This window comes from Vulpes lagopus, chromosome 15, assembly GCF_018345385.1.
Source record: "Vulpes lagopus strain Blue_001 chromosome 15, ASM1834538v1, whole genome shotgun sequence".
NCBI classification, from domain to species: domain Eukaryota; kingdom Metazoa; phylum Chordata; class Mammalia; order Carnivora; family Canidae; genus Vulpes; species Vulpes lagopus.
In genome coordinates, this window is record NC_054838.1 from 26,168,680 (window position 1) to 26,196,342 (window position 27,663).

The window sequence follows — 27,663 nt, forward strand, 5'->3', positions numbered from 1 at the left end:
TGGATAATTGCATTTTTACATGAAGGAGTAACTGTTAGACGGGGGCTGGGGGGGTGAGGCTTGTGGGTATAGAGTATTAATAACCCACCTCTCCACGATGATTTGAGTTCTGTCATACCAGGTGTACCTTTTTCTTTACATTACAAACACGTGTTGTCATCTTTCTTTTTTTTTTTTACAAAAAGAATTATGTTGAAATATGTTCTGTATTTCTTGTTTTTTTCTGCTCCTTTCTCCCCCATCTATAGTTTTTTTTTTTAACTTCCCTGTTAGTATATGTAGGCCAAACTCATTTTTTTAAAAAAATTTATTCATGAGATACACAGAGAGAGAGGCAGAGACACAGGCAGAGGGAGGCTCCATGCAGGGAGCCTGACGTGGGACTCGATCCCGGGACTCCAGGATCACGCCCTGGACCGAAGGCAGGCTCTAAACTGCTGAGCCACCCAGGGATCCCTGGCCAAACTCATTTTAATAACTGCATAATATACCACAGTATAAATGTTTTAAATTTAACTATTTCCCTATTGGAAGATATGTTTGCTTTCTAGTTTTTCACTATCCTGGGGGAGGAGTAGGTTTGAGAGAGAGGGGAAGAAAATAGATCTTCAAGTGAGAGAGATGAGAGACCTGGGTTATTTCCAATTTTATTCTAACCTGCGACCTCTGGTAAGTCCCATTCCTTCTCTAGGAATAAGTATCTGAACCTGTCAAAGAGGTTTTAGATCATGTATCTTTTGAGATGATTAAAGCTCTATGCCCCCCCCAGAAATGCCCAAATAGAAAACATTTCTTAGGAATATGAAGATATGAGTGCTGTAATCTCTTAAATCTGCCCATAAACCCCACTTTGAGATTTTATAGGCTGCATGGCTCTCTTAAGGTTTTTCCCTGACTCCAGAAACCATTTGAAGCAGTATGATTTTCTAAATAAAGAAGTGGGTTTGCAGCCCAGCCGTGTGTTGCACTTGGTCACTGATCTCCCTGTCACATTTGTGGTATTTTAGGACAGTTTCTCCTCACTTGAACAGTCTCGAGTCTCAGTCTGAGTTTGTGGGTTTGTGGAGCTGCAGAGCACCTCTGGCCAGCTTGCAGCACCTACATCAGCCAGTGGTCACTCCAGCCCCTTTCGAGTGCCTCTGCGCTGCTCTTTTCCCTTTAGTAGGTCTGCAGCACCCCTCCCACCAGGACATCCTGACACTCATCACATTCTCCTCCTGGCTCTTAACTCCTTACATCCACCCAGAATGGACTTGGGTCTTCCAAAATATATGAGACTGTAAGGAGAGTGGGCTAAGATACCTAATGTTCAGTATTTGAAAATTTCAGCTGCTAATGTGTATTTGATGTTTGGTGCTTTTATATATTTTTAGAAACCATCTTTTTGCTTCAGGACAACCTAAGAGAAAGGGAGAAAATGTGGCACAACGGTTATATTTTTCTCTGGGTCCAAGTTCTCCCTCAGTTGAGAGTCCTTTCTCTTGCCAGCTGTTTCCCTTGTCTCCACACCTGATTAGACATACCTCTCCCTTAAAAAAAAAAAAAAAAAAAAAAAGACATACCTCTCCCTATCCCAAATAATGTCTCCCTAATGGAAACCATCTGAGAAAACTGCTAAGTCACAATATTTTTTCTAGAACAAATCAGTATAGCCACTGACAACCTTTTATTAGAGTATTCTTAACAACCCAGCCTGAAAGTACATGTGCTCAGATGACTTCTGGTATCCAAAACTATGCTGAGAATACTTGCAAGGATTCATAACCTTTTTTTGTGCCATGGATCTTTTTGGCAGTCTGATATTGTCTGTGGTGCCCTACTCAGAATGATGTTTCATATATATAAATGCATTATTGCCTGTTACAATGAGGAGGATTGAGGAGTACTTGGGGAAGTAGGTTCAAAGACACTTGCTTAGAAGTGCCTTGATTGTTGCTTACTCTCCTCTGGGCAGGAGGACTTCCTCACTAATCTGGCAGTTTTGACTGCGTCCTGTTCATTACACTAATATTCACTAATATTCATTCTAAGTGGGCAGCAGGTTTCTCCTTTCAGGTAGCAGTTGCAGAGACAGATACCTACATGAGCATGAAAAGAGGTAAATTCCCTACTTCTGTGGGCAGAAACCAGGTGAATTGCTAGAACTTTAGCTGTTTTGCTTAGGAGAGAAGGGATTTGGGTACAAAATGGTTGTTAAGAATGGCAGGGCACCCCTGGGTGGCTCAGTGGTTTAGTGCCGCCTTCGGCCTGGGGCATGATCCTGGAGACCCAGGATTGAGTCCCACGTCGGGCTCCCTGCATGGAGTCTGCTTCTCCCTCTGCCTGTGTCTCTGCCTCTCTCTGTCTCTCTGTCTCTCATGAATAAATAAATAAAATCTTAAAAAAAAAATCACAGCTGTTGGGTTGTCTTACTGCCAAATCCCTCCTATAATCTATCATGCCAACCTTAGATCTGTTCAGAGACCATGGTAAAGAACTCAAAATATTTTGCAGTGGGTCTTGTCTGTGTCTGTTGTGAGGGAGCTTTGGTACTTTTGGGAGATTCACCTGTGACATACAAATAAACCCTGTGACAATGGGAAACCATTGATGAGTATCAAATGGTATTCAGGCTCTTAGTTCCCTGGATTTGGTTTATAATGCTGTAGAAAGTGGCCCACTGGAGAATGGGAAACCTAGACGAGAGGCAATCTACCATGAGCCCTGAGCAACCCTGTGTGTTCCTGCTTCACATGAATGGAAGACCCTGACCACTTTCTGGGGCATATCTCAGTGTTCTGTTGGCAGTGAGCGATCTTGAGAGATGAAGTAATGTCTCTTCCTAAGGAGCAGGTTTCCCTACTGTGTATTATAAAAATATTGAATCCCCCCAAGCTCAGGGTTCTGTTCTTATGACACATCCCCTTCCATGTGTAGGCATCTGTTTAAGCCTACCCCAAGTCAGTTTTGTTGGGTGAGGGTGTGGAGAAGTGGCACAAACATCATGCTCATGTTGCTTTTTTTTTTTTAATTTTTTTTTTTTTTTATTGATTTATGATAGTCACACACAGAGAGAGAGAGAGAGAGAGAGAGGCAGAGATATAGGCAGAGGGAGAAGCAGGCTCCATGCACCGGGAGCCCGACGTGGGATTCAATCCCGGGTCTCCAGGATCGCGCCCTGGGCCAAAGGCAGGCGCCAAACCGCTGCGCCACCCAGGGATCCCCTCATGTTGCTTCTTATAAGCATTAAGTTCTTTGTCTCTGATCTGGGAGTCTCGTCTTCTGCCAGTATCCATATTACTGTTGTCAGCTAACTTGTTAGTTGAAAGTAGGACTAGACTTTGCCCAAACTTTGCCATATGAATTCAAGTACCTCCTCCTCCTCCATCCTGGCCCCCAACCCACCCCAATATGGGAACTCGAACCAGGCAGTCTAAGAGTGAGAGATTGCAAGGCACAGCCACAACACCAACTGTCATAGACTACTCTGACAGTTTGGGTAACAAGGATGGGATCCTGACAGACATGGCTTTCTAAAAGAGAAAGGGCATGGATCCAGTGAGGGGATATGAGAAAATAACCTGGGGTCTGGTAATAAATGCTATTGAGCAAGCAGGCATGTAAGGGTCCCTTGAAGTCCCACCTGTTAATGACTATTTTCAAGGATAAACAGCAAGAGGTAGGATTGAAACACATTGCGCAAATGGTACTTAGGTTGTTGCTCTTCTCTGGACAAGAAGGGGAAATGATGTTTTGACAAGGCAGCAAGCCTGTGGCACCAGCTGAAGGCACTATGGTTGTGACTGATGAGTAGAGGGTTCCCTGAAGGCGATATAAATGGTGTCAGCAAAAAAGATACAGAGCTTTGAATGGACCAAATATATTGGTTTGTTGAGTCTGAGCAGGTAACCATTTAAAATGAAAGTAAATACATAACCTTGTTGATTGGCACAAGTCAATCTCCCTCTGTAACCTCTGATCCTCCCCCCCCCCCCCCTGTTTTAAGGAAAGAAGCTCTTTATGCTGGGGATCTTTGAGGAGGAGAGGGACTCTTTTTATAGCTTTGTTGAATGTAAGCATCTAGGTCACCATCCACTTGGTCCCATGGGGACAGGAAGCCTTGGGCACAGGGATGGTCAGAAGTACCAAAGATGGTGGGACAGTTCCATGGTGGTATGCAAGGTGGGCACAAAAACAAAAATAGAGTGAGAGATTACCCCTGAGCCCTGAGCCCTAGGTGCTTGTTAGAGCCAAGAGGTACACAAGGGAAGAGGCAGCACTGACCTTGGAGCAGGAGTCCCAAGAAGAGACCTTCTCACTGAGCGGGCTGACTCCTGCAGGCTAACCTCTCCTGCTCCCTTCATGTCCTCACACAGTTTGCTGAGATGGAGCATAATCTCTTGGTGGCTGTCCCTTCCAATATCTCACTCTTAGATTGCCTGGTTCGAGTTCCCATAGTTGGGGGGGGGGGGAGGTACTTGAATTCATGTGGCAAAGTTTGGGCAAAGACTGTAGTGGTCAAAGAAAATTAGAATGACAGTAGGGGAGCCTCTGAACTGATTCAGTGTACTACTGTTTTATGGCTTTCACAGTAATGTGTTATTGATAGCAATTATACATTTAATTGAACTGCGAAAGTTTGTAAGCCTCCTGTTCAGGGACTACTGCATATAGAGAAGTGATTCCTGGTTTCTCTTGAGTAGTATAACAAAACATAGAATCCTCAGAGGAGCGAAAGGAAAATCAACAGCTTTGGTTTGAAAACTTGGTGACTGCTGGAGTACTCAGGCCATTTCCCCATTTTTAGCACATGTCCTTTGCAGACACCAAGGTACACCCCTTACAAAAAGTTGCACAGCCAGGGGCACCTGGGTGGTCAGTTAAGCGTCCATGATCAAAAAACAAAAATTGGACAGCTGGGAGACTTACTACTAAGCTATTGCTGAAACAATATCCGACCCATGGAAGCCTGGTAAGTGGCCTAACATCCCCATTTTGGAGTATGTGAATTTAGACGAGAAACTAACAAAAAATGCTGCAGCCTTCTCTAGTCAAATGGAAATGATGTTCTGGGGATGCAGCCAGCCGTCCATCTTAGTTTTACATGAAAAAGTGATAGTCACTCCTTTGGAAGAGCTGTATTCCCCACTAAGTTGCCTGAAGCAAAGACACAGCTCAATAAGGCCCTTGATTCACAGAGACTTCCCTAATTAAATGCCTGGGTCTGGTTCACTGATGGTCCAGCTAAGTTAAGAGCTGTTATTGTCAAGTGATGATTCTGGAAACTGACAACAGTAAAGGCTGATCAGCACAATGGACTGAATTGAAAACTTACCCTTGTTCTGCACAATCCCTAGGGACCAGACATGCTACATTTAACTCAGGCTCTTGCCAATGGCCTAGTCTGGTCTGTCACTTGGCAGATGCTGTCAAATTAAAGACAGTCTTCTTGGGGGCCACAAACTAAAACTGAATTGCAGCTATTAATTGAACGGTCTGGGTCACTCATGTAGATGCCCATCATGGAGGCTTGTTCTCTGATGAGACCAACTAGAATCAAGCTACTGATGGAGCCTGTAACTATTCAAATTGCTATCATCATTGCCTGGTGTCATCATCATAGCAGACATGCACCATCATAGCCTGGGAACAGATAAAAGATATGTGCTTCTGATGCAGAGGCTACCACTACATGCCAGGCTTATGACTCCTGTTAAAAATCTTTGTCCAGCCATGAGTAAAACCACATAGCAGACATGGCCTCCACCTGCTTCTGACTGACTCTATGAGCCCTTTGGTTCCTTCTTGTTATCAGTACTGCCTCAACACCATTGATACTTTTTAGGTTACAGTGTTGCTGTTCTAGTCAATCAGCCAACTCCAACTACACTTTTTTTTTTTTTTTTTAATTTATGATAGTCACACACACACACACAGAGAGAGAGAGAGAGGCAGAGGGAGAAGCAGGCTCCAATCACTGGGAGCCCGGGATTTGATCCTGGGTCTCCAGGATCGCGCCCTGGGCCAAAGGCAGGCGCTAAACCGCTGCGCCACCCAGGGATCCCCAACTACACTGTTTTGATTTTGAAACCAATCTGTCTCGTGTTTGTTTGTTTGTTTGTTTGATCACATATAATCTGACAGTGGTGAGTCTTTTATTGCAAAAACCACTGAGCAGAGGGCTGATAGTCAAGGTACTTTGAGGGACCTACTCCCGGATCCACAGGCATCAACTATTGTTGAATGTTGGGACTGCCTACTCATTTCTACTTCTCTTACCTCATCCAGGACAATACACCTCTGTAAGGCAGTTTGGCCACTGAATATGGCTGTCCCAAGAGTGCTTTTTCCACTTCCTCTTTACTGTGTACTAAAATTCTCCAGAAAAAGAAGAACCAATATTTGTGTATATATAAAGAGATGTATTTATAAGGAAATGGCTCACATGATTATAGAGGCTGAAAAGTCCCATAATCTACCATTAGCAAGCTGGAAACCCATTCTGAATCCCAAGGCCTAAGAACCATGAGAACTAATGGTATAAGTTCCAGTCTACAAGCAGAAAGACTCATGTCCTAGCTTGAAGACAGAATCAATTCTCCCTTACCCCAACCTTTATTCAGATCTGCAACATATTGGACAGGGCAGTTTACTGAGTCAAATTGTAATTTCATCAAGGAACACTCTAAGACATACCCGAAATGATGTTTAACCAAATATCTGGGGACCTTGTGTCCCAGGCAAATTGACATGTAAAATTAACTATCATAGCAGCTTATGGTGCAATGATCAGAATGAGAGGGAGTGGAAAGTAGATTTATTCTGAAAATACAGTATTGTGCACTGATCTTTGCTAGGCATGATGTTATCTTTGCCCTAACAACATACACAGGCCAGTCTTTTTGCTGCAAATTCCAGGTGGCAGCCTAGCCAAAAGGAGGCTAGAGTATTCTCATTCAATTCTGGTTCAGATACCTAGATTCTCTTGTTGGTTTGATATGGTCCTAGATTATGACATTTGGAAAAAGAGTCACTCTTGGAGCCTTCTCAAAGGAAAATGGCCTAATGCAACTCTCCCAAACTATGGCATACTCCTTAAAATTGACTGACTGGGGGATCCCTGGGTGGCTCAGCGGTTTAGCACCTGCCTTCGGCCCAGGGCATGATCCTGGAGTCCCAGGATCGAGTCCCAGGATCGAGTCCCAGGATTGAGTGCCACGTCGGGCTCCCTGCATGGAGACTGCTTCTCCCTCCGCCTGTGTCTTTGCCTCTCTCTTTCTCTTTCTCTCTCTCTCGACTGAATAAATCTTTTTAAAAAATTTTTAAAAATTGACTGCTGGGTTTGACATTCCCCTACTAGATGGCTTACTATAATTTAGTCATTAACCTACTGAGAAGTCTATCAGAAACATCAGGTGCACTTTTCAGCTCCTATACCTCTCCTGCAAAGCACTTGTCATAAGCTGTAGATGCTCCTTAACCCCCATTCTTGTAGCTATTGCTCTATTTTCCTATGGGATGGACAAATGCCACCTGGCTGTGGTGTGGACGTGTGGGACAGTTTGTACCAACTGCCATCAGGCAACCTTTCCAAAAATAAGGACTGGTTTCAATTATTCTAAGTGAATGGGAACTCTGAAGCCTATCAGGTGCCTGGGAGGCTTCATTAGTGACACTGTCAACCTCTGTTCCCTGAATGATGTAGGCCCCACTTCGGAGGCCCCTACAATTGTAAACGAATGTCACATATGCCCTTAGGACTGTACTTTCTATGTGGAAGCCAGGCATTAACTTGCTCCCTTCCCTGAAAACATAGTCCCTTGCACAATAGAGAGGGTCATAAGCAACCTTCAAGTGTTTAAGGAAGCACCACCATTAGATCATGTAGCCCTCAGATGACTGTGGAGATTACTCCAAAATGAGGCTAGCTTAGGTTACATGGAGGAGCTTCCTGGAGGGATGGCTGTTTTATTTATGCACATTCTGCAAGAATCTATCCCTATTTTGAGAGTCATCATACTTGAAATTTTGATATGAAATTCATCCCTGGCTTTAGCTGAAGGCAATTAGACGAGCCTCAACTCACTGGCCAATGTGGTTATGGATTATAGAATGGCCCTCAATATCTTTGTGGGTCAAGGTAGGTCTCAAATTACTGATACATCCCTCTGTACCTGGAGTGATCCCTCAGGCTAGGTATAAAGCCAATAGAGAAATTAGAGAATGCTACCTGGGTTTCTAAGGCAGACCTTGAGGGCTTATAGTTGGTTTTTTTTCTGGATTCGTTTTTCTAGCTAGTTGAGTCCTGGCCCTGACCAATTCTGCAAATTGGTTTCTGTTGCTTGAAGTTCTGTTGATAGTATGTTAATTAAATGTATGAAACCATTAGAATGGATTTGGTCCCACTTTTGTTAGATTAATCAGAGTGGCCAATAGAAAATTTATCAGAAGATATCTGTATAAGTTGCTGTGAAGGCTGGATGAGGAGTAACTGTTACAGCATGGAAACCTGGGAGGTTCTCATATGAACCTGTTTGTGAAACCTGTTTGATCTGAGTCATGGATGAGGATTAGTGCCAAACATGTCCATTTTAGATGAGAAACTAAGACACAGAAGTTAAATAACTTGCCAAGGTCACTGAGCTAAGGAGTAGAAAGTCAGGATTTAAACCTACTCACTGTTTCAGGCATAAGACTGAGATCATCAGTCAAGGAAGAATTGAGGAAAATTTGGCTTTAGATATTTTAGATATTTTTCTAAAATTGACCTGGTGATTTAGAGTTGGTGATTGTGACTTTGGAGAAGCCTGGATGAAGAACCCTAGGACTTTGTATGAACTAATCTTTGAAAATAGATTTAAAAATTTTTTTTTTAAATAAAACCTGAAATATTTTAGAAATAATAAGGTTTAAAGAAGAATAAAATGAACCACCTTAAGATAAATTACCAATACAATTGAAGTTTCATGGGTATCCTTGATATGTTCTACTCCCTGCACTCTAAGAAGTTAACTACTACCCTGAATTTAGTATTTATTATTCCTATGCATTGTCGTTATGTCTGTCCATTAACAATATATGGTATTGTTTTATGTGTTTTAAACTATATATGGTATTTGGTTAAGGGTTCCCAAGACTACCCTCTAGATTCACACCCACTAGAAGGACTCCTAGGACTCAGCATTAGAGTTGCGCTCACAGCTAAGGTTTATTACAGCAATGTAGTAGGGACCCATTGGATCATAAGAAAAAGACACAAGCGGAGTCTGAAGGATCCATGTGTACTATTTCTTCTGCTTCTCCCTCTCATTAGGCATTGGGCTAAGCACACTTTTCCCCAGCAAGGAAAATGCAGCATGTGTACCACGTTTCTTGTTTCTTCATAGTGAATCCATTAGAGACTCAGCACTCACAGTTTTATTGAGGGCTGGTATGTGAGCACCCTCTGCCTAGCATGCCCCCAAATTCCAGACTCCCAGAAGAAAAGCAGATGTTCAGAATAAACCATATTGTGTTCAGTCTGTGCACAATCTACATTTATTAGAATTCTGTAGAAAGAGCTGTCCTCCCTCCTCCATTCATGTATTCAATTATATCAACATGAACTCATGGGTTTTTATTCAATGGGTTGTAACATTATTATTTTCTCAATATATAATCATGCACACACACATTTAAAATTATATGCATGACTTTTATTTTTTTAAAGGCGGATGTCCAATGCTCTGGATCTCCGGTCCGTTTTGTGGAGTCCTCTCTTGCGGGCCGGAACTTTTGCTTGGCTGCCAGGCTGTCCGGGGAAATTTTAGGCGGTGATACCTACCCACTGAGAGGCAACCCAAAAGATAAGAGCTTGGAGCGAGGGGACCGAGGGGGAGAAAACGGAGCGGAGCCACGGTAGGCCCGGGGCCTGAACCAAACTCGGGGCTGGGCTGGAGCGAGCGGTGGTCGGAGGGGAAGGGGCAGGTGCCAGGCCGCGTCCGGAGCGCTGCTACAGGCCGGAGACCGCGCGGCCGAGTCGAGCGGCGAGGGGGCGGGGCCTCGGGCGCGTGCGTCCCGGGGGCGGGGCTGAATCTGGGGCGGGGCCAACGGCAGGGCCAACGGCAGGGCCAACGGCCGGCGGGCTGCCGCCTCCGGGCGTCCCCGCCCCCGCCTCCCGGCCTGTCAGTCTGGGCGTCGCGGGGTCTGTCCGTCTCCTTCCCTGTGGTCTTGTCGCCCGTTTCTTCAGTTTCCGTGGCTTGCTTGCGAGTCCTCTGCGGTCATTCTCTGCACCCCCTCCCCCACCGCCTCCGTCTCCTCAGCCTCGGTGGTTCTCCCGCGCTTCGGTGCCTGAGACCTGAGGGCCGCCCGGCGCCCAGCTGCGCCCCGAGAGATGGAGGAGCCGGAGTCCCGCGGAGGTGAGCGGGGGCTGCGACACTGCGACCATCCCCGAAAAGTGGGGGAAGCGTGCGTGTGGGGACAGGCTCGGCGCCACCGTCGGGTCCGAGGAAATCCAGTCTGGGGGAGGATATTGAGTCAAAGCCACGCAGTCGGCTGGGATCTCAGACCTGGCCAGGGAGGATTCTTGGCTGGTCTATTTTTGTTTCCCTTCCAGTGAAGCCAAACCTAAGCCTTAGAGTTACCATTTTAGAGATGAAAGGGAACTGAGCCTGGGGCAAGTCTTCTCTCTAGAGAGGGGTGTGTGGGTCGTCGGGAGTCCTGAGGGGAACTGAGACGACCTGGATCTTGGCCTGTTGAGTGCCCTTATCTAAGCTGTCCCCTCTGTTGGCCTGAGCTCTCCCACCTGTCCAGTGAGGGGGATTTGGAGTACGGGTCGCCAAAGGCTTGACAGGATGAATGCTCTTTAAGTTATCAGTTAGGAGTAAATAAGTGAGTTAGGAAGGCCTCCTCCTGGGGTTCACTGGAAGCTGCCGGATGCACCGAGTCAACTGGAGACTTTGGAATTACACTGTCCATTACAATGCTGAGGAAAAGGTGGCATTATCCCTTTTACAAGTGAGGAAACAGAGGTGCAGAGGTAACGTGGCTTGCTGATCTGTGTCAAAGTCCAGGCTACACTACACCCTCTCCCAGTAAGAGAGCAGGGAGGCCTCCACTTACAGGTGATCATATGGAGCAGCAATGAACAACTGGAGTTCTCAGCTAAAATGAACAACTCCAAGGCAGAACTCTATCCGATTTCTTCTCTATCCTTAGTTCCCAGTATGTGGTTTGTGTGAAATAGTTTGGGTTTCAGCACCAGAGTCGTCATCTGTGTTACTTACCACTGTCATCAACGTGATCGGCGTAATGATAATTAGCAAAAGTTAAAGTAATGAATAACTAATAAAAGGTAATGATAGTAATGATAGTGACTCTGGTTGTTATAGAGACAGCAAAGCCATAAGCGAAATTGTGAAGACATCAAAATTTGTAATATTTTGGCTTCTATAGTGCTTTAAAGTTTAGAAAGCACTTTTGAGTGGTTCTTCATATTGGTCATCTTAGGTGGGTGTTATCCACATTTTTTAAAGCAAGGAGTCCAAGACCTAGAGAGATTAAGTGAATAGTACAAGGTCACAGGGAAGTATAGCTGGGATGCAAATGAAGTCCCATTTGACAAGCCTTGCTTCTGCTTTGGTGCTCTCCTTGCTGCTTCTCCTTTTCCTTTTTCCTAGTCCCTCCTCCCCACTCCTTGCCTGTCCTGCGCTCCATTCTATCACCCAGAGAATTCCTGTTTCCATATTAACTAATGATGTTAACTAATAATCATGTGCTGACTGATGGTTAATAGTGTTGGTATTAACTCATAAAGTGTGGGTTAATAAAAATTTAAAATATGGTCTTTCCCAGAGGCAGAGAGGGATTTAAATGCTTTTAAGAAGGAGAGTTGTAACTGTTATCATCATCAGCACCCACAGATTTCAAGGAATAAAACTACAGTTGATCTTGAACAACACATGTTTGAACTACACAGTTTCACTTATATAAAGATTTCTTTGAGTAAGTATAGTACAATACTAAAATTTATTTTCTCTAACTTGTGATTTCGTAACATTTTCTTTTCTTTAACCTTATGGTAAGAATACAGTATATAATACATATACAAAATGTGTAATACATATACATTTCAAAATGTGTGTTAATTGATTTTATATTATTGGTAAGGCTTCCAGTCAACAGTAGGCTATTCTTAGTTAAGTTTTTGGGGAATCAAAAGTTATACATGAATTTATGACTGCTGGGCTGAGGGATGGGTCAGCTCCCTTAATTCCTGTGTCGGGTCAACTGTAGAATGTGCAGTGACTGACACTGCAATAAAAATATTAACTGCCATATATTCAGTTCATATTATGTCATATCATAGGCTCTATAACAACCAATTTAACTTTATAACTTAATTCTCTCAACAACTCTACTGAATTTTATACACAAAGATACTGAAGCATTAGGAAAGTTAAATAACAAGCCCAAGGTCATATAGTGCCCAGTGTGGTCCAAATCCTATGTTCTTAACCATTACACCAGCTTGGCTCAGGAGCAGATGTTTACTTAGAAAAAGCCTGATCCCCCCCTGGCAGGAGAACATGAATTGAGACAGAGGTGTGCTTTAGTACTGGGGGAGGAAGACAGTTCACACTTGCCTTTCAATTCTGTTACTGAGCACCTAGAATTGGAGTGAGGGGAGGCTTTTCTTCTGGACTCTGGAGGCCACCTCCCCAGTCTCCTTATGGTAATGAGCCATGGTTTTTCTTTTTTTAAGTTAGAAATAGGTGACCAAATGAATCATTCATATGCCATTGGATAATCAAGTTTGTCTTGATTGACACTAGGCAGCTGTAGCCAAAAGCAGTGCAGCTTTTTCTTTCAGTTTATTACCCACAGAATACCTGGAAAATTGATCTAAAATGCATACTTGGGGACGCCTGGGTGGCTTAGTGGTTGAGGTCTGCTTTCTGCTCAGGATGAGATCCTGGGGTCCTGGGATCAAGTCTGGCATCGGGCTCCCCACAGAGAGCTTGCTTCTCCCTCTGCCTGTCTCTGCATCTCTCTGTGTCTCTCATGAATAAATAAAATCTTTTAAAAAAATTAAAATAATAAAATGCATACTTCATCATGCCATTCCTCTGCCAAAAATTCTTGAGTGGCCCCTTCTCTGTGGGATAAACACCTTAATAAGGTATCAAAGCCTCCCAGGACCTGGACTCTCCCAATCCCTTCAGTCCCACCCTTGCATTCCACTGTACTCATAATGCACGAACGATAGCTCCCACAGCTCACTGCTTCCTGTCGTTTATAGGCTTTTCACATCCACTCCCTCTGCCCTTTTTACACCTCAACTGGCTGACCCACTGTTCATCCTTTAAGATCCAGCTCACCCACTCATTCAGTCATTCAACAGCTATTCATCAAGTGCTTGTCAATTACCAGACATGGTTCTGGATGTAAAGACGTGGTGGTGAATAGAACAGACCTATCTCTGCCCTTTGTAGAGCTTTTGCTCCGTAATATATATCAAACAAGTATAATCTGGATGATAAGTGGCATGGAGAAGAGAGCAGAGAGAGGGGATAGTGAGGAGCAGGGGAGTTGTCAGGGAAGTCCTCTATTAGATAACATTTGAACAAAGCTGAAGTAGTTGAGGGAGTGAGCTCTTGGTTATTTAAAAGGAGAATGTATTTGAAAGGCACAGAGTGTAAGATAAGAGACAGGAGCTCACTTGGCTGCCCTGATCTGGACAGATGCCCTTTTCCTGTTTTCCTGAACACTCTCATGTTTACCTCTAATGTGGCACTCACTGCGTGACATTGTAATTGTCTGTGTATGTCTGTTTCCCTCACTTGGATGTGGGTTTCTTGAAGTCAGGGACTTCTGATTCCTTTCTGTCACCTCAGCGCCTACCTAATATCCTGACTTGGAGTGGGCACCCAGAAATATTTATTAAATAAATGAAGAAGGCTTTCTGGGCCTTGTTTTTATAGCCTGACAATTTTTATAAGTGATTTATGAGAAGGTTTGAATGATGGGTGGTGAGAGAAGAAAAAAAATAGAATTCTAACCCTGGTTCTGTCTGGCTTAATTCCCTTTTTGGGCCTCTGAGAAGTAGAATACTTGATTTTCTTTGAGAAGCATCCCTGGAGACTTCCATTTTCAGCATTATGGCTGGCTAGCTAACCCCTTACATGGTGGATAAAATATAGCAAAGTCCTTTATAGCTAAAATGGCAAGAAAGTAAGAAATTCCCAGGGGCCTAGAAACCAAGAGTAAACTGAAAACCAGCGTGGTTAGCCCTCACCTCAGCCACCCCGGGTTTTTGCTGATCTCACTTACCTAGAAGTTTGGGCTTTAGTAGACCTGCTGTTGCAGTAAATGCAACTATGGCCCAGATGAGTTAGATTTTCATTGGAACTGAGATCCCTGCATGAAGCTGGGCCCTTGAAAATCCACACCTTTTGATGAGGTGGACTAGGCAAAGATACAGAGAGATGACAAAGAAGACTGCCTCTTATCCTAGGCTCTAGTAGAGGGAAAAAGTTTCCCCAGTTAATTCTTAACCACAGGCATTTCCTCAAACGGATTTGGACTTATATATGTTACCCTAATGGCCTAAATACTCCAAAGAAATTGACATTAGAAACCATCCAGGCTGGTAATACCCCTGGATGCTTGGCAGAAACATGCAGAATCTCTCTAGAGAGATACTTAACACAGGCTGTGTAGAATCCCATAGTCTAAAGGATAGATTTGTTCAATGAGAATGCGTATTGCTTGCTTTATGCTTTTGCAATCATGATGTTACTTTTGTATAAGAAAATAAACATTTGAGTAAATCTTTGCCTCCCGGTGTGTGATCTCAGAAATGGGATGATAGAGCAGAGCTTGTACGCAGGTCAGCATTTGGGTATGGACACGCATTTAGCTGCCTCCCTGTCCTTGCAGAGGTCATGGAAGAAGTGACATCGTGCTCCTTCAACAGCCCTCTGTTCCAGCAGGAAGACAAGAGAGGGATCACCTACCGGATCCCAGCCCTGCTCTACATCCCCCCTACCCACACCTTCCTGGCCTTTGCAGAGAAGCGCTCCACGAGCAGGGATGAGGATGCTCTCCACCTGGTGCTGAGGCGAGGGTTGAGGACTGGGCACTCGGTACAGGTGACTCCTCATCCCAAATCTGTCTCTGAGCCTCAGTCTTTCTCCACATTGCTTAGAGTACTTCAGGGTCCGTGCCTTTTCCTATCAGTACTGGAAAATCCCTGTGTGGGAGGAAGAAGAAAAAAAAAAACAGTAAAAGCAATGGCTCTCAGAGTACTTACTGTGTGCCAGGCACACATGGGCTCCTCAACAGCCACCCTGTGACATAGGAATGGTTGTCAGTCACGTTGTATGGATGAGGAAACTGAGGCTCAGAGACGTTGCCACTTGTTCAAGGTCACATAGCTATACTAAAACTACAGAAGCAGGCTTTAAACTCTGTCTCTGATTCCAGAGGCCTCCATGGTTCATTCATATTCAACTAACATGTGGTGTGCTTTTGATTCCCATTCTCTTTTGTTCTTATAAGTCACCCAGGAAGTAAGCATTATTAGTTCAGTTTTCTGGTGAGGGATCCTGGTCCTTCGGGGGGTACGTCTTGTTCAAGACCACAACTAGCAGACAGTGGGGATGAGGATAACAGCAGTCCTCCTTTTCCTGCGTATTTTATGTGAGGTGCACAGTATTCCTGTTGTACAGGAGGAAACGGGATTAAAGTGGCTTGATTCAGATACATGCCTACCAAGCCACAGAACTGGGGTTGGATCCCTCACCCCTAAGTAGCACATCTTCACTGCATTTTTAGAGGAGATTGAGTGCTTCCTTTGGGACTGTTAGTGTAGGGTTATTTCAGATCCCATTTGTCTTCTGTAGAGCTGGCTGAAATGAGGATCAAATGGGATAATGGATTTGAGAGTCTTTTATAAACAAATATACAAACATAGATTTCTTTATAATAGACACTCTATTCCCCCTCATGTACCCTGGTTTTCTACCCACGGAAATATCACCATTAAAACTTTACGTCTACAGGAATGCCTTTGTTTGCTATTACAGTCCAAATGCTTTTCTGCCATAGGTGAGCCTTGCCAGCACCCCCTGCCTCTGCTCTGGATGACTTGCTCACATTTTCTTGTGGGGAAGATTTTTACTTTGGGGAATTTCCAGTCCCTGCTCTTTCACTCTGTCTTGCCATGAGCCTTCTTCATGGCTTCCCAGGACCAAACCTCTGCTTGTATCACTGGCCTCCAAAGAGGCCCAGCCCTGCAGCCCAGCTTGGAGTTACAGCTTTTTTGTTTCCTCCAGGACTACGCATTGCCTGTGGTCTTGTTGTCTTGCTTTCTACCGCAGACCGTTGGGCTGTGAAACACATCTTACCAGACCATGCCTGACATAACCTCACTGCCCAGCTGTCACAAGCAGTTACAGATGCATCCATTTTAACTCAATCTCCCTTCTCTATATTTTATCACTTTTCATTTTCTGACTTACCCAACTGTAGAATCTTGAAGTTAGAATAATCATCAGCCTAACTTCTTTCCCAGGACAGAGAACTTCTGTATTCTCTTGGTAGCTAGTAATAGCTTAGGGGTTAAGAACATGTCTTTGGAGTCAGGCAAAACCTATCATTTATTGGTGGTGTGAACTTGAATGTCTGACTCTTCTGTTTCATCATCTGTAAAATATAAATAATAGCAGTTACATATTAGGAACTCAACATTAGTCATCCTCCATAAAGGGTCTGCTTACACAACTCTTCAAGTGAGAAACTTAGTCCTGTGGCAGCTGTTAACTTTTGTTTTTGGAGTGAAACAACCTATACTTCTCCATAATTAATTACCCATTGGTCTTGTTACGGTTTCTGGGACAACTAATCCATACATAATATAAAGTCCCTTTTCCAAAGAATGCTCTTTGATGTACCTAAAAAAAGCAGTGTTCATACCCTCCAATTCCTCCAATCTGGGGGATCACCAGCTTTAGTTCTTTCAGTGGCTCGTGAGGCCATAGTCTTAATTTAGTTTCTGGTCCCTTGAAAGCTGTGATTACTGTCTTTGGGAATTTTTAAATATTATTTATTTATTTATTAGAAACAGAGAGGGGGGGGGGCAGAGGGAGAAGCAGGCTCCATGCAGGGAGCCCGACGTGGGACTCGATCCCAGGTCTCCAGGATCACACCCTGGGCAGAAGTCAGCGCTAAACCGCTGAGCCACTGGGGCTGCCCTTGTCTTTGGGATTTGATCTGGGATGTCAGTGTCCTTTTTCAAAGAATGGTACTCTGAATATAGGGCCCCTAAGGATAGATGGACCAGTTCAGCAATGAGGTAGCTACTCATTTTATATTTTTGTCATGCAGTCTAATGTAGCATCTGCTTTTTTTCCAGCTGCATAACAAGTTGACTAACACTAAGTAGATTGTCAGCTACCAACCTCTGAATCCTTTTCGCATTTGCTGTTTTAAAAAAATTTTTAGCGGGGGCACCTGGGTGGTTCAGTGGTTGAGCATCTGCCTTTGGCTCCAGTCGTGATCCCAGAGTCCTGGGATCAAGTCCCACATTGGGCTCCTCACAGGGAGCCTGCTTCTCCCCCTGCCTATGTCTCTGCCTCTCTGTGTCTCTCATTAATAAATAAATAAAATCTTAAAAAAAAATAGGGATGCCTGGGTGGCTCAGCAGTTGGGTATCTGCCTTTGGTCCAGGGCATGATCCTGGAGTCCTGGGATTGAGTCCCACATCTCTCCTGTGTCTCTGGCTCTCTCTGTGTCTCTCATGAATAAATAAATAAAATCTTTAAAAAGTAATTAATTAAAATGTAAAAATAGAAGTAAATAAAATTTAAAAATTTTAAATTATAGTAAAATATACCTAAAATTTTGCATCTTAACCATTTTAAGTGTACATTGTAGTATTGTTAACTAGAGACACGTTGTGCACCAGATCTCTAGAACTTTTTCATCATATATGACTGCTATGTTATACCCTTTGGACAAGTCTCATTTCCCTCTTCCCCATCCCCTAGCTACCACCTTTCTTCTTCTTCTTCTTCTTCTTCTTCTTCTTCTTCTTCTTCTTCCTTCTTCCTTCTTCCTTCTTTCTTTTCTTTCTTTTTTTTTTAAGATTTTATTTATTCATCGAGACACAGCTAGAGAGAGAGAGGCAGAGACACAGGCAGAGGGAGAAGCAGGCACCATGCAGGGAGCCTGATGTGAGACTCGATCCCGGGTCTCCAGAATCATGCCCTGGGCTGCAGGCGGCACCAAACTGCTGCGCCACCGGGGCTGCCCTTCTTTCTTCTTTCTTCTTTCTTCTTTCTTCTTTCTTCTTCTTCTTTCTTATTTCTTCTTCTTATTTCTTCTTTCTTCTTCTTTCTTTCTTCTTCTTCTTCTTTTTTTAAATTTTTTTAATTTTTATTTTTATTTATTTATGATAGTCACAGAGAGAGAGAGAGAGAGGCAGAGACATAGACAGAGGGAGAAGCAGGCTCCATGCAGGGAGCCCGATGTGGGACTCAATCCTGGGACTCCAGGATCACACCCTGAGCCAAAGGAAGATGCTTAACTGCTGAGCCACCCAGGCGTCCCTTTTCTTTGTTTTTATGAGTTTTTAGTTACTTTAGATTCCTCATGTAAGTGGAATCATCCAGTATTTGCCTTTTTGTGATTGGCTTATTTCACTTAGTATAATGTCCCTCAAAGTTCATTTATGTGGTAGTGCATGACAGGATTTCCTTCTTTAAGGCTGAATAATATTCCATTGTATGTGTATACCACATTTGATTTATCCATCCACCTGTTGATGGACACTTGGGTTCTCCTACCTTTTAGCTATTGCAAGTAATGCTGCTGTGAACATGAGTGTGCAAATATCTCTTCAGGACTTTGCTTGTCATTCTTTTGGGCATATATCTAGAAGTAGAATTATTGGGTCATGTGGTAATTCTGTTTTTAAGTTTTTGAGGACTCTCCATACTGTTTGCCACAATGATGACACCATTTTATATTCCCACCAAGGGTGTACAGGATTCCAATTTCTCTATATCCTTGCCAACATTTATAATTTATTTTTGATAGTAGTCATTCCAGTGCATGTGAGGTGCTGTATTGTGGTTTTGATTTACATTTCCCTAATTATTAGTGATGTTGAGTAACGTTTCATTATGCTTGTTGGCCATCATGTTTGCTGTTCTTTAATCATGTTCTCCATCCAGATTTTTAAGCCCAAGACTTCTATTTCTGTCAAGCCTCAGCTTGTTTATGTCCCATTGCTCCAGCTGGTTGAGATCATTTACATTCTAATTCTTTCATGTTTTAGTTACTGTTTCTTCCAGCTTCATGTTAACTTTGTATTAGACTTATCTGGCCCAAATAATTTTCTCCTCTTAGCCAGCAAGAGTGGTTGAGCTTCTGACTTCACAGTGACTAGACTGGCCAATAACTTCATTGAATTTAACAATGTTTAAAGTGTTTACAGTGCACAAGGTACTCTGGTACAGAATGGGCTGCCTCAGAGATACTGACTTCCCTGTCCCTTGGCCAGTTCCAGGAGACTGAATGGCCTTGATCCAGAAGGCTTAGAGAAAGCTCTTCTATAAGATGGGAGTTAATTCTAGGTCCTTATGACTCTGAGAGTCTCTGATGTGAGCTTTGCTTAATAACATGTTTTGCCCATTTATGCAGGGATTAAATGTTTTATTTCACATAGTTAATACGTTCATGTGGCATACATCATATAAAACACTATAAAAAATATATATCCCATCCTTAGTGCCCTACTTCCTATAGGTTGTCACCATTGTTTCCTATGTACTCTTATAGTGCTGCTTCTGACAGAAACAAAGAAATACAAGTATATATTCTTAATACTCCCCCTTTAAAATTTTTTAACATGAAGTGATAATACATATATAGAAAACAAATGTCCAGTGCACAAAACATGAATGTCTACCTGTGAACTGAAAAAGCCAACACTTGTAGACTCATCACTTAGCTCAAGAAATAAAATATTACCAGCACCTCAGAAACTTCTCTTATCCCCCTTCTCTTTCTCAGAGGGAATTGATATCCTGATTTACAGCTCTAGTTTAGTGTTTTGTTTTTTTTTTTATTAGACTTTATTATTTTTTTTATTAGACCCAGCATGGGACTTGAACTCATGACCCTGAGATCAGTAGTTACATGCTTTACGGACAGAGCCAGCCAGGAGCCCCTAGTTTTGCTTGTTTTTCATCTATTCTTTATGCTTGGCTTCTTTTGTTCAATATCTTTGAGGTTTATCCAAGCTATTGTGTATGGGCTGCTCTGAATATTATTGTACGTGTTTTTGCTACTGTGTGCGTGCATTTTTGTTGAGTTTATATCTAGAAATGGCATTACTGAATTAGAGGGTAGGTTTATATTCCACTTCAGTAGATAATGCCAGCCAGTTTTCTAGAGTGGTGGTCATGAGAGCTGGTCTACTTCAGTTTCACCCTTACTCTGTGCATTTAGCTCTTTGAAGTTCTACCGTAAAGCATGGGAGTTTACCAGGGCCCCAAATTTTTGCCTTCCTGCTCCCATAAGGCTGTCAAACAAATTGTTCATCTTTTCAGCTTTTCTTTCCTTTTTTTTTTTTTCTTTTCAGCTTTTCAGTTCTCTTTTAGAATTAGCAGAGATATCCTGAGAGGAAAAGGGACTTGAAATACCAGGCTAGCTTCTCTGAATGAACTTCTCTCAGTTCTTGGCTTATAATTTTTCATTCTCTTACTTTCTCTCTGGTACTTTTAACCAGATGGTTTTGTTTTGATATTTTATCTGTCATCCCTAGTCTCAGTGGAAAGGTTGGTTCAAACTAGTTTGCTGCTATTAGATTTTTCTTCTTACTTCTTATGCAAAGGGTAGCATACTATATACATTGGTCTGTAATTTGCTCTGTTCATTTGAGATCTATCTCAGTGTGCAGAGGCCTTCCTTTTTTCTTTTTTCGTCTCTTGCATTGTATGTTCATTTAACCAGTCCCCTACTGATGAATATTTGGGTTCACAATATTTTGCTGTTCTGAATAGTGCCACAGTGAGTAATCTTGCATATATTTAATTTGATGAGCAGATATATTTTAGGATAAATTCTCAGAATTGGGCATGCTGAGAAAGGATAAATGCATCTGGAATTTTGACATGCCCTACATAAATGTTGAACCATTATGCACTTCATTGCATATAAGAGAGTGCCTGTTTCTTCACATTTTTTTCAACAGAGTAGTGTTAAAGATTATGATGTTGCCAGTTTGTTAGAAGAAAAGTGTGACCTCAATTTTAATTTTAATTTGCTTTTCTCTTTTATATGTGAGATTAAACATATTTTTATTGTTTTTTCCTCTTTCTGTGAGTTGCCTAATCTTGTTCTTTGCCCATTCCAGTTGGGCTTCTGAAAATTTTCTTACCAATTTCTAATATAGTTTTAAAAATATATTAAGGAGGTTAGGCCTTTCTTTGTGCTATTTCTGATTACGCATTATCTCATTTTAGCCTTATACCACAAACTCCTGTGTGAGCATGTGTTACTATATTTTCTGTTTAACTGCTGAAGAAATTGAGGTTAAGTAAGTTTAAGTAACTTGCCCAAGTTCACACAAGAAGTGATGAAGGCTGCTTTGAACCAGGTGTCTCTGATTTCATGCTTGAGTTTTTAATGACAGAGTTATGAATAGCCTCCCCAGGATAGTAGAGAAAGGAAAAAAAAATCTTTGCTTAAAATTTCTCTTTATTTGCCTGAATTCCATATTTGTCTGCCTTGCTTTGCTTTTCTTCATCTTCTTTTCTTTTTCTTTTTTTCCCTCTTCCTTCCTTTTTTCTTTCTTTGAAAATATATTTCTTTAGCTCCTATCATGTGATAGGAGATAGGTAGGCACCAGAGATACAAAATTTGAATAATTTTATTTCTGTCCTCAAAAGACTCAATCTAGGAAGGGAGCCAGTCACATAAAAATTATGATCATCATATAATAAATGCTAAAATTCTTCTGTGTGTACAAGGAGGAAGCCACCAACTGCTTTTGGGGGGAGTAGGGAGGGGAGGAAGTTTCATAGAAAGTTTTACAAAGGAGGTGACTTTTGAGTGTGGAGGGTGAATTGGGCATCTATACAATGTGAGGCAGAGTGTTCTAGGCAGAGAGGACAGCATGTACAATATCTAGCATTGCCTCTTCCCAGCAGTATAAATCATCCTATAATATTTGAGAATTAGTGAATATTAGTGAATACTTGATTTCATAGATTTTAATACCATTTATTTCTTAACACTGAAAAATACTAATGCTCTTTCAATGAGCCTCATGTCATCCTGTTAGTCTCTTACTCCTGTTCTCTCTCCCTTCCCCTTGTCTAGTGGGAACCCCTGAAGCCATTGATGGAAGCCACGTTACCTGGGCATCGGACCATGAACCCCTGTCCTGTGTGGGAGCAGAAGAGTGGCTGTGTATACCTATTCTTCATCTGTGTGCGCGGCCATGTCACCGAGCGTCAACAGGTCATGTCAGGCAGGAATGCAGCCCGCCTCTGCTTCATCTGCAGTCAAGATGCTGGCTGTTCATGGAGCGAGGTGAGGGACCTGACTGAAGAGGTTATTGGTGCAGAGGTGAAGCGTTGGGCCACATTTGCTGTGGGCCCAGGTCATGGCATCCAGCTGCAGTCAGGGAGGCTGATCATCCCTGCATATGCCTACTACATCCCTTATTGGTTCTTTTGCTTCCGGCTACCATGTAAAGCCAAGCCTCATTCCCTGATGATCTACAGTGATGACCTAGGGGTCACCTGGCACCATGGCAGGCTCATTAAGCCCATGGCAACAGTGGAGTGCGAAGTGGCAGAGGTAACTGGGAGGGCTGGCGACCCTGTGCTGTATTGCAGTGCCCGGACACCAAACAGGTGCCGGGCAGAGGCTTTCAGCATTAACAATGGTGAATGCTTTCAGAGACCAGCCCTGAGCAATCAGCTGTGTGAGCCCCCGCATGGCTGCCAAGGCAGTGTGGTGAGTTTCCGGCCCTTGGAGATCCTTCATGGGTGCCAGGACCTGAGTGGTAAAGATTCTCCTACCATTCAGCAGAGCCCTCTGCTGGACAGCTCACTGTGGCCAGAGCAGGAAGGTGGAATTTTGTCCAAATCTTGGCTCTTGTACTCACACCCAACCAGTAAGAAGCGGAGGGTCAACTTAGGCATCTATCTCAACCAGACCCCCTTGGATGCTGCCTGCTGGTCCCGCCCCTGGATCTTGCACTGTGGACCCTGTGGCTACTCTGATTTGGCTGCTTTGGAAAAGGAGGGCTTGTTTGGATGTTTGTTTGAGTGTGGGACCAAGCGAGAGTGTGAGCAGATTGCCTTCCGCCTGTTTACAGACCGAGAGATCCTGAGCCACATGCATGAGGATAACACCGGCCCTGGTAAGAACTCTGAGCCAACTGAAAGCTAAAAATTGGCTTAGGACCCAATTTTCCATAGAAAGGAAACCACAGAAGGCAACCACAGCCAGGATAATGGAGGCCAGGTTAATAGAGGTTATTAAAGTCTACAGAGAATCCAAAAACTTAGTATTCTGCTCCCCACCTTTCTTCACTTCTCCAAAGAGCAAAATGAAAATTTTGCCGTAGCTACCGCAGTGGAAAGAACTATGAATTGGGAAACGATGATGTAGTCCTTGGTTGTGCCACTGGCTTGCTTTGGGACCTTGGATGTGTCACCTGAACTCTCTGGGCCTCAGGTCTCCATCTGTAAAATGAGAGGATTGGTTCTGTGATTTTTCTTCTTCCCATTCCTAGGAACAGCAGAGTGACTGCATAGTCCACGATCAGTGAGTCCTGGCTGTATAGGTCTCTGATAGGACTCTGATCTCAAAATGGAAGTCAGAGGATTCATCTTTTCCAATGACTCACCACTCATCCAGGTGTGAGGCTACAAGCAGGTGTTCTGGCACAAAGGAAGATCTGGTTTATTAAGAACAAACACACCCTCACCCTTTTAATCATGCTTAGAACTCTACAGGCTCAAAAAAAAAAAAAAGAACTCTACAGGCTCTCTATCCTAGAGGAATTGGGCAGAACAGTAGAATCATGAGGTCACCTACCTTCTCCAGCTTTGCAGCTCTGCTCAATCGTCCCTTCCTCAGCCAGAATGCTTATTTCCTAGGGGAAAAAATGAGAAACTCAAAGCCAGTGGCCCCCAAGGATGATATTTACTGTTTCTGATGGCATCACTCCTATGAAAGATGAACCTGAAGTACGTGTACTAGGATGGTGCCTGATGAGAGAAGGACACGGATCAGGACTTTAAAGCATTAGACAAAACTTCCCATGTTCTCTGCCCTCAAGGAGCTCACAGTTTATGGGACTAGAAGTGTGAGAAAATTCAAGCAAATCAGTGCAGCTGGTTTGTAGATGTTGGGCTTTAAGTTGGGGTGATGGTAGCTCCTGATGTCATTGTCTTAGTTGTATCTTCATTGTGCTTGGAGTCAGCAGCCCCAGGGCTTGGCCAGGTCGCTGGGTTTCCCCCAGGTCTGTTTTTTTTTCTCAGAATATTGCTCTGGGCTAGTCACTCCTTTTTACCCATGAAGAAGGTCTTCACCATTAGGAAGGTCTCTGGACTCCAGACCTCTGAATCAGGCCTATTTTTTATACCTACTGCAATCACCGTGAAGTCGAGATGCCTCTTTGTCTGATAGATTTGGGGCTGAAATTTGCCAGTGCTGAATGTCTCAGATGATACCAGATTGGTTCCTCTTATTTTAGATTCAGTTCTCCATAGCCTGTTATTATAACAGAAATTCTATCAAAGATATGGTTTTTCTCCCTATTTTAGGAGAAGAATACCTCCAACTTGTATCAAATAACTAAATTTGGTGCCAAGTAATGGCCTGGAGAGCAAGTCTTGGTTGTAGAACAGAGCCCAGGAGGCTGGGGGTTGCAGTTGCACCTGTCATATGGGGGAGAGTCTACCAGGATGAAGGTAGAGATTAACTTCACCTACTTCTGCATATGGCTTTAAGCCCATGGCTTAGAGTGACTTTTTAAAATTCCCTCAGTCTCTCACCCATTTGTCAAAGTTATCCTCCTAGTACACAGTTATGATCACTTATTCACTCATTTCTACATTTATCTAAATATTTTTGAGAGCTGTGCATAATGTAAGGTGCTTTCTATTGCCATTCCCTGATTGAAAATCATTTGTGGCTCCCCGATAGCCTACTGAAGGGTTTTTACATTTAGTCTGGCATGTAGAGCCTTCCATTTTTGGCTGAGATAATGAATACAAATCACCACACAAATCTCTAAACAAATCTCTCTTTGTATGAAGCCCACTCAGAGAAGATCTCTGTCAAGTTGGCAGTGGAGGGGGTGACAGAATTGGTGGTACAAGGAGGAACAAGGGAAGGGCAACCCATTCCTGAGTAGTGGAAGCTTCTTGTTCTGCAAAGCTTCTTGTTCTGCAAAGCTTTTCCTGACCATACCCCAAATAGATAGGAACTGTGGGGATGGCTTCCTTCTCTAACAGGGTCTAAAGGATGAAGAGAATGAAAAGCAAGAAAAGAGGGTTGGGGACAAAGGGAATCCAGAATGAGGATTAGGAAGAGGAACAGAGTGGGCAATAGCAGCTATGAAGAAAGAACAGCAAGGAAGGAGTCCCGGCATGTTTAGGAAGTGAGAGAACATGGCCCAGATATGAGACCTAGGCTGGAGAGGTGGTGTGGGTGGTGGCTGCTGTGAAGAAGAAATGACAACAGGCTGGAGCTGTTTGCCAAAATGTGGGGGAAGGGACAGATGCCCACACAGGCTGGCAGTTTAGGCTACTGATAGGTTCCTACCCAGCCCTGTAACTTTAAGCTGTTTTAACTCGTTCATGTTCCAGGTGACCAACAGAAACAGCTGTAGGCACTCTGACTCTCTTTGTGCCAAGTACCCAAGGCTTTCCAGGCCCCTGGGACCTTCTTGCGACACTGGCATCCTAACAGAGTCCATTTCAGGCCCTCTCACGTTGGTAGAATGAAAAAGTTGGGGCAGGTAATGGCAGCTGTGAAGAAAAGAGGAAGGTAGACTGGAGGCATCTAATCTAGAGGCATGAAGAGGACTATAGAGGCTGTGGTCCCTTTGCCCCCAGAGGCTCCCACCCTATCTTTGGACACTTAGAATGGATCCATCCAGCACACATGGCTCATCACTGGGAGAGCAAGAAAGCATAGGTAGGGGCCTCCTGCTGCTGGTCTGTGTCCAAATCCACCTCCTACCCCTTCAACTTGCTGGTCCTGCTCATGCTCCCAAACCCCTGATGCCTTCACTCCTAGGCTCCTACTATTTTTACTTCAGGCCCTTGTTATTTGGTGGTTTATTTGGATCTGTTTCTCCTGATCACCGATCTCCCCTCATATCCTTGGGATATCATGCAACTGTAGCCATAGATAAGAGACATTGCACCTTGTTTCTTGGGTAGCCCAAGGCACCCACAGAAGTCAACATAAGGCTGCCTCCCCTGCCTCCTCTACCGGGCAGTAGGTTTCAATACTTCTACTTCAGCCAGATTAGGCTGCTCTGTCTTCTTCAATAGGCTGTGTGTTTTCCCCACTGCATTATTCAGTACATGTCATGTCATCCTTTCCTTGCTCCTGCAGTGCATAGTTGGAGCCTCCCTCCCTCTGGTCATTACCACAGGGTGCAATATATCATTATTGTCTGTCTTGTGCCCTCTAGGCATCTGCTGGGTTGTGAATTCCTTGAGGGCCAAATCTGTATGAATCCTCTATGCTTTTTACCTTGAATTATAGTGATTTCTTTATAAAAATGCTTTTTCTATTGGATTCTGAACTCCCTAAGGATAAGGACTGTGCCTGATTCCTTTCTGTGTCCTCTGCACCCAGCACAGGGCCTGGCGCAGAACAGACAACAGTAAAATAGGCTGAATGAATAAAGGAATCAAAAGTCCTGGCCTTCTGGAGCTAAGTGAGAAGACCGGGGCAAGCTACCCCATAGGGAGGAGCATATTGCATCCCTCTGTGGATTGGATGGTGCTCTAAACCCGCTGAACACTCACCCTAAATGAGTCTTCTTTTTGCTGGCCTACATCCGGGTAAGTCACAGTGCTTCCCGGAAAAAGAGCTTTTCTCTGGCTTTAGCTGCCTGCCTGGATGTGTCAGAATCACAGCCCAAGCCCAAAGCCAAGCCTTGATTTGGGTTCTCATTTCAGTGCTCTTTCCCCTCTGTCCCTAATTGGAGTTTCTGTAACTGCCCCTTATCCAGGACTCCAGGAGAGATGCAGTGCTTCCAGTGTGTAGCGAGCATGTCTTGGTTCTGTGATACCAAGTGCCAGAAGTGCCCTCTGTACTATAGAAACTACCAGGACTCTTGGAAACAAGAGAGATGAATAAAGAGTTTAATTCTTATGACTGCTGTTTGTTTTGTTGTGGTCAAACTGTGAGGTGATTATCATCCTAATACTTATATCTAGTTTGTACCCAACTTCGTTTGAAAAATGGATTTGAGGCCTTTTCTTGCTTTTCATCAGAACTTTTACTTCCAGAAAGCTTTATTGATAATAATCCTTTGTACTTTTACACATTGACATTGGAACATAGTTGCTTTTTTGAGGGAAGCAGGGCAGAGATTACCATGACTGGTTAGATTGCACATTACACATGAGCTATAAAGTAATTAAGTGAGGG

The 27,663-nt window shown here is 43.5% G+C and overlaps 1 protein-coding gene across 3 annotated transcripts in view; it reads left to right on the forward strand.

The window, feature by feature from the left end:
* NEU3 (neuraminidase 3) overlaps positions 1-27,384 on the forward strand; it is a 28,105-nt gene extending 721 nt beyond the window's left edge. Inside the window, exons 2-5 of one of the 3 annotated variants that reach the window (XM_041730205.1) lie at positions 9,689-9,876; positions 10,281-10,376; positions 14,899-15,110; positions 22,351-27,384. In XM_041730205.1, the coding sequence (XP_041586139.1) occupies positions 10,352-10,376; positions 14,899-15,110; positions 22,351-23,430 (1,317 nt within the window). In that variant the 5' untranslated portion in view covers positions 9,689-9,876; positions 10,281-10,351 and the 3' untranslated portion in view covers positions 23,431-27,384. The other 2 variants (XM_041730206.1, XM_041730207.1) reach the window with 2 other exon arrangements.
* The last annotated feature ends 279 nt before the right edge of the window (positions 27,385-27,663 follow it).